The following is a 7,355-nucleotide window of genomic DNA, read 5'->3' as shown; positions in this document are numbered from 1 at the left end:
AGTGGTTGGGGATAATCAAGGGTGACCCTTTACCCATGTTTGAGGATCTGTTCAACGATGATTTATTGTTGTTCTACCTCACTTTGGGATAATCATGTTGCTTCATAAGAAGGAAGATGAATTCAAATTGAGCAGTTCAAAACTATATGTTTGTTGAATGTTAGCTTCAAAATATTCACTAAAGTGCGTGTTAATGGGCTATCCATTATTGCTCACTACATGGTTCGCCCTACACAAACTCCTTTCATGCCTGGATGAAATATCTAGGAGGGGTGATTGTCTTCCGTGAAACTATTCATGAGCTTCACAAAAAGAAACTTGATGAAGTTATCTTTAAAGTGAACTTCGAAAAGGCGTATGATAAGTTCAAATGACCATTTGTTCAACAAGATCGGCGTGTGCAAGGTTTTGCCATGAATTGGTGACATCAGGTTGAATCTTTCGTTCAGAGTGGGAGCATAGGGCTCAAGGTAAATGATGACATTGGTCATTATTTCCAGATGCTAAAAGATTTGCGAGAGGGTGATACTACATCTCCCATCCTTTTTAATTTTGTCGTTGATATCTTGGCCATCCTTATAGCATAGGCTAAGAAGGATGGCCAAGTCGTGGTCTCATTCAACACCTGGTGCATGGGGGTGTGTCTAACCTTCAATATTCCAATGATATAATCATTTTTATGGAGAATGATTTGCAGAAGGCCATTAATATGACGTTGATCCTTTGCCTTTTTGAACAACTATCTGGTCTCAAAATAAATTTCCATAAGAGCGAGTGATATACCCAAAGAAACATAAAGACAATATAGACAACTCTTCGGGTGTGAGGTGCTCTCCCTCCTATTTACTTATCTTGGAATACCCATTCATCACCGTATGCTAACCAACCAAGAATGAGAATTATTGAGGACCGGCTCAAAAAAAATTGGGTTGATGGATGGGTAAACTCATGTCATAAGGGGCACTGTTAAATCTTGTCAACGCGGTTCTCACAAGTTTACCCGTGTTTATGTTGTCCTTTTTTGAAATATCCAAGGGGTTTTGAAAATACTAAATTTCTTCTGGCATTGTGATGAACACAAACGGAAGTATAGAATGGCTAAATGGGATATCTTCTGTAGGCCTAAGGACCAAGTCAGGCTGGGTATAGAAAACTTTGAATTTAAAAATTAGTTATTGCTTAGTAAATGGCTATTAAGTTACAAAATGAGAAATGTTTCTTGCAAGAACTCCTTCATAATAAATATCTTCATTCCCAAACGCTATCTCAAGTGGACGCCAAACCTACATATTCTCAGTTTTGAAAGGGCTTGATGAAGGTCAAGTCTCCCTTCTTTATGCAAGGCTCTTTTGTGGTTGGTGATGGCCGATCCATGGGTTTCTGGGAAGATACATGGCTGGGAGAGAATCCACTTGCGGCCTAGTATCCATCGTTATTCAATGTGGCACGAAGGGAAGGATGCCACCATTCAATCTGTTTCTGGATCAACACCCCTGAACATCCAGTTTAGGAGGGCCTTGATTGGCGATAAATGGACGGCTTAGCTCCATTTAGTTCGCAGGTTGATGTCGGTCAACCTGACGCTTACGCCTCACATTGTTAGATGGAGACTAAACTATAACAGATATTTACTACCAAGTCTATGTATGCGATGAATACGGGCCCGGTGTTTCATAGGAAACATATTCAGAAAATCAATGTACCATTAAAGATTAATTTTTATCTTGTTTGTTCAATGGTAGGTGGTCCTTACCAAAGATAATTTGGCTGAAAGAAACTGGAATGGATGTAAAAAATGTTGTTTTGTGATCAAGAGAAAATAATTATACATCTTTTCATTTCCAGCCCTTTCTGTTGCTTTGATCTGGTCGTACTACAACTTTTCAGTCCTAATAAGTATCCCAAATTTGTTTGGCAACTTGTGAGTTGGTATCAATCCAAAGTTTAGGGTCATATCTATATAGGGGTTTGTGCCTTACTTTGAGCAATTTGAAATTGCCGGAATGACTACGTTTTTAATAGGCCATGTTCTATAAACTTTTTGCAGGTTACAATCCGGGCCACATCATATATCCGTATCTGGTCATCACTTCAGCGTGGGATGCTCCGGAGCACATGGCATTTGGGTGCAATCGGCTGGCGATGGTTGCTCATGTGTTATTTAACTTGTTTGGTTGGTGTGCCACTTATAGATTTTGTGGTTAAGTCATGTAATCTTCTTAGCACTTTGAAATAATAGAACCTCTTCTAATAAATTTGGCGTGTGCATCATGATGATGTAGAGCCCCCCTGTTTTCGAAAAGAAGTGCATAATAATTATTTATTTCCTTCAAGTTATTATGTTACCTTCTGTTATGTATGAAATAAATTTTGGTTTGTGACAACATTACTGCATTTTCCTTAGATAATAAGTTATTGGTATATCATGGATTGTATTCTGGTTCATTGGTCTATTCAATGGCAAGATGACATTATTAACAAATATAAGGAGAAAAGAAAACTCATGGACACTGACAAACACAAAATGGGGCAGCAAAGCACACTTTCCTTCTAACTTATGATATACCCAATAATAATTATGAGAAAATGGGTGCATGGACGGGGCATGGAAGAGGGAGAGATGGAGATATATGCCCAACAAGTCCAAGTGACGGAAAAGACACAAGACCAGGATATGTGAGGAATCAAACAAGTTTATCCCAAACACCTATCCACCAGGACCTACCGACGACGAGTGCATGACTGTTTGGGAGAGCAGGTCCCCGAAACTCCACCCTTTGTGATCCTGCGTGGGAAGAAGAGTGATAAGGTTACTGGGGAATGTCTCGGCGCGGCGCGACTACTCGCTATTGTTTGCCTACGTCCACGACTTCAACTACTTCCCCGGCCTCCCCACCGACGATATGGGTGACAACAATATCAACATCTCAAACAAGAAGGCTGTTGAAGCCTCTGCCGCCATAGTTTTGTACTTTCGAACTAGAGGGTATGATCTATACATCCCTCTCTTATCCGTTCATGTGTTAGCCATACTTTTTTTTGGTGGTGATGTGTTAGCCATACTTGTTGTTATCATAGATGTTTCTTTTTCTATGCTTATTACGTGCTCACATGTTTAGCTCTCAGTATGCGATTAATATTCTTAGCAATGTCATCATGCTTTATATGCGAATCAAAATTAATCAATAAAATATAATATGTGAAATAATAGTTATGAGAAAATAGGTGCATGCACCGGACGTGGAAGATGGAGAATTGGAGATGTATGCCTAAAGGATCCAAGCCAGGGAAAGGCCAAGCCAAGCCAGGAGTCAGACGGGTTTATCCCAAACACATATCCACCAGGATAACAATTGATAGATGACGCAGAAAATTGGCATCGAACATCTATATATGGAGTTGCTTGCAGCTTTGGGCAGACACAACCACAACAAAACCATCATTCAACGAGTAGATCGACAGGACTGGGAAGAGATTTGCTCCACAAGTTCAGGACCAACCAACGATGAAGAACAGCACGCTTGTGGCGATCCTGGTCGTCCTCCAGGCCATCATGGTCATAGGAATCCTTTCACACGCCGCCGATGGTATGTACGTTCCACTTATCTGTCCCGGCTGCAACAACATCTGCTTGGTTTGATTGCATGCGTTCGTGCAGACAATTTCCCCAAGTGCTGCGACCACTGCAACTCCTGGTCGGGGTACCAATTCTGTGACGACGTCGGCCCCAGGTGCCGCGACGGCTGCGTCAACTGCCACGTGGTGGAAACGAGCCCCGTGAAGACGTTCCGGTGTGGAGATGGACGCCCCGTCCTCGGCGGGCAAGGCACGCCCACGCCCTGCCCACCACCGTGCAAAAAGCATTGATCGCTAGAGCTCAGACAGTGAGATCGATGTTGCGCCTAAAACATAAAATAAAAAGGCTCCGATGAGATGAGCAGAGCCACTCCCAGCGTTCTCTTTCCTTTGAGAGATAATATAGTTGATGTTGCTTTAAATAAATAAACACGGGTATCAGTTTGTATATACGTCTCTGCTTAATCAAATAAAAAACAGTTTATTTGTGCGATGTATTTGTGCTGTCCAGTGCGCTGTGGTGAACGGAACCTTTTCGGTGCTCAAGCATATATCTAGGGTTGTCACACTCGGTGCGAGTTGAATGGATTATTTTTTCCCAGTTAAGGATAAACTCCAGCATTGCATCGAAAGATACACCGCTGACGTTTGTACTGTCTAGTGCAGCGATGAACTGATCCTTCTCGGTGGACGACGATTCGCGGCACGCAAGGGTGGGCCACATTATTGCGTCGTGATCCGTAAAGTGGATTGGTCACATGCATGTGTTTAGACCCCCTGCATGTGTTTGAAGCTTAATCCCCTTCGAATTCCTGCATGAGACATGTTTTGGCAGAGATAGCACGGTTCACCCACATGATTGGGTGGATTGGTCACATGAATGTGGACCCCTGCATGTGTTTGAAGCTTAATCCCCTTCGAATTCCCCCATGCTTTTTCTCTTGACTTCAAATTTTAACCCATTGTATTTTTTGGATCCAAAATCCAATTAGTATTTCGTTTGCAAATTAGTGTTAGTTGTGACGAGGGATTTGGAACAAGACCACTCTTGAGCATGTTTAGACAAGTGTTTGAAACTTCACCAAGTTTCAACTACTGAAACTTGACAAGAACGGATAATAAATTCACCAAGTTTCAAAACTAAAACTAAAACTAAAACTAAAACCCTAAACCCTAAGTTTCTAAAACTAAAACTTAAAACTGATTCGTAGCCCTAAGCCCTAAACCCTAAGCCCCAAATCCTAAACCTAGAACCCTAAAAGCAAATGAAACTTGGTAAAAACTTATATAACGACTATCTGAATATGTAAACCTTGGATTTTTTCAAGAAGTTTTCAAAATGTATTCAAGATCGGTCTTGTTCGAAAGTTCTCGTCGCAATGAACACAAATATGCAAACAAAACTTAACTTGGACTTTTGATTGAAAAGATATAGTAGATTCAAATTTGAAGATGAAATGAAAAGGCATGGGAGGTGGGGTGGATGGGGCATGTAACTCTAGCAAAAGCCACCAAAAGCATGCATGGATGGACCCCGCACTTCGGCAATCAAAGGCCTTAAGACCAAACAAGTTTGTGAATATTAAAGCAATTTGACGACTACATGCATGTGTGCTCCTGTCCCGAGAGTTTCTACCTTGTCTCTGTATGCCCTTGTGAGTTTCTACTTCTCGCTGACTGTTATCACACTCGGTGTGAGTCGGAGTGGTTATTTTTCAACATAGGGTAAATCCCGAATTTGCATAGAAAGATACACACAGTTGTATATTATTAAATTAAAACAATGTCATCCTAAAAAATAAAAAATAAGACCTACTACTGTAAAACGGACTACAAGTGGTGAGCACAAAATAGCTATCAGTGGCAGGGAGGACACCCGCCATTAATAACCTGCCACTGATAATATGGTTACTAGTGGCGAGCAATCGCCACTGGTGAAAGACCCTAGAAGTGTTGAGCAAACATTCCCACCCGCCACTCAAGTCCAAGGATTCAAGCACAACCAGATGATGATGCTTTGTAGATAGGATGGGCCATGCATGTCACCAAACTTCGTGATATACAGTCCACCTCGGGTATGAATTTCTATAAAAGTGTTTGAATAAACTTCTGAAGATGATATTATTCAGAAAGCTTCAAGAATTGGGGTATCTTTGGGCAGCAACTGTCACGGAGTTTCCTCTTCGGTGAATGAGTTGTTGAACTCAGAGACCGACATAGTGTTGGTGATGCTAAAAAAAGGCTGCCAAAACAACCATGAGGATCATGATCCTCAATGGCTTTCGATCCCCTATATTCAGAGTATGTGTGAGGACATGAACGCAGAGGAGGTATGTTTTTACCGAAAAATCATATGTTTACTTCGGAGACAAGGTTAAAATACCTTGCAAGCGCAGAAAAAATTGTGTTTGATCTTTTTGTGGTGCGGCCTAGTTCACGTGTAAAGTTTAGAAAGAAATTTCATATGAATGGGAGGGATTTTTTAGAGTAGCAGAGATCTTTAGGACTTGGCTAAACGACAATTTTTTCAGACACTTTCAGGGAACAAAATTTAGATTTCATTGCTCTAGTAGAGACAGAGCGCCCAAACTTCGCGGCACCATTCCAGAGCTTCCTGTGTAGGGGCCTAGATTTTTCTTGGTATTGCCTACCACCGAGGGCTAGGTCGGGCGGTATCTTGCTTGGTCTAAACATATTGATAGTGGAGGTTCATAATGTGAAGGTTGATGGTTTTCTCCATCAAATTCCATGTGCACTCAAAAGGTGATGACTTCTCATGGGCACTAGTTGTTGTTTGTGGGGTCGCACAGCCGAAACTTAAGCCTGATTCTGGTAGAGCTGGTCGATTTCTGTGGGTCGGAGTCTTTACCCATATTGTCAGGTGGAGATATTAATATCATTCGGTGTAACAACAAGGAAGATAACAGTAACTTTGATGCAAAATGGCCGTTTATGTTTAATACAATCATTGGGAGCTTAGACATAGAGAGATTGCTCTGTCAGGTGGAAAGGTTGATACTTCACCTTGGCGCATAATCTTGAAGTTCCAACATATGGAAGCTTGATTGCATGTTGATGAGTGTTGAGTGGGAGCAAAAGTTCACTCTTACTGTTAGAGCCCTCCAAAGAAGCATCTTTGATCATACCCCACTTCTTTTGGACTACGGTAAAATTCTCATTTAGGGAATAAAGCCGCCATCTCTTTCGAAAAATCTTGGTTTGGTGTCTCACAAATGGTTAGGAAATGAGATGTAACTAGTATTGAGTGCTGTCAATTCAAAATCCGCTATCTTTGGGGATGGGTGAAAAGCTTGAATGGTGTTTATAGAAAAGAAAAGGAGTGTATTTTGGATATTGTCAACAATTTAGATATCAAAGTCAAATCCTCACCCCTTTGCATGGAAGAATATGTAGCCAATCAGGAGGCAGATGATTTTTTCGCAAAACTTATGCAGGAGAAAAGAGTTAAAATGGTCTCGACGCGCTAAAGTTAAGTTTATTTGGGAAGGGGACGCTAATACTATGTTTTTCCATTTGATTCCAAATGGAAAGTGTAGGAAAAAGAGAATCTATCAACTTGAACAAGATGAAAGTACTATTGTTGGTCAGGACTTACTTAAGGCATATATTACCAACTATTACAAGCATATTTTTGGGCATCCAACCTCCAATTTCGTCATGATGGACGAGGAGGTGACTGATGATATACGTCGGCTGACATCACCTTTTTAGATAACGAGATCTTTGGTGCCATTTCTCAAGGGGAAAGGAATAAGGCT

At 41.2% G+C, this 7,355-nt stretch overlaps 1 protein-coding gene across 1 annotated transcript; it reads left to right on the top strand.

Annotated features, from left to right (window-relative positions):
• The first annotated feature begins 3,431 nt into the window (after positions 1-3,431).
• Positions 3,432-4,073, top strand: LOC119306558. The gene is made up of 2 exons (XM_037582742.1): positions 3,432-3,587; positions 3,659-4,073. The coding sequence occupies exons 1-2, from the start codon at positions 3,506-3,508 to the stop codon at positions 3,865-3,867; spliced, it is 291 nt and encodes a 96-aa protein (XP_037438639.1). The 5' UTR covers positions 3,432-3,505; the 3' UTR covers positions 3,868-4,073.
• The last annotated feature ends 3,282 nt before the right edge of the window (positions 4,074-7,355 follow it).

The sequence above is a fragment of the Triticum dicoccoides genome, chromosome 5B, assembly GCF_002162155.2.
Source record: "Triticum dicoccoides isolate Atlit2015 ecotype Zavitan chromosome 5B, WEW_v2.0, whole genome shotgun sequence".
NCBI classification, from domain to species: domain Eukaryota; kingdom Viridiplantae; phylum Streptophyta; class Magnoliopsida; order Poales; family Poaceae; genus Triticum; species Triticum dicoccoides.
Note: the sequence above shows the minus strand (reverse complement) of the source record. Positions and strands in the feature narration are given on the sequence as shown.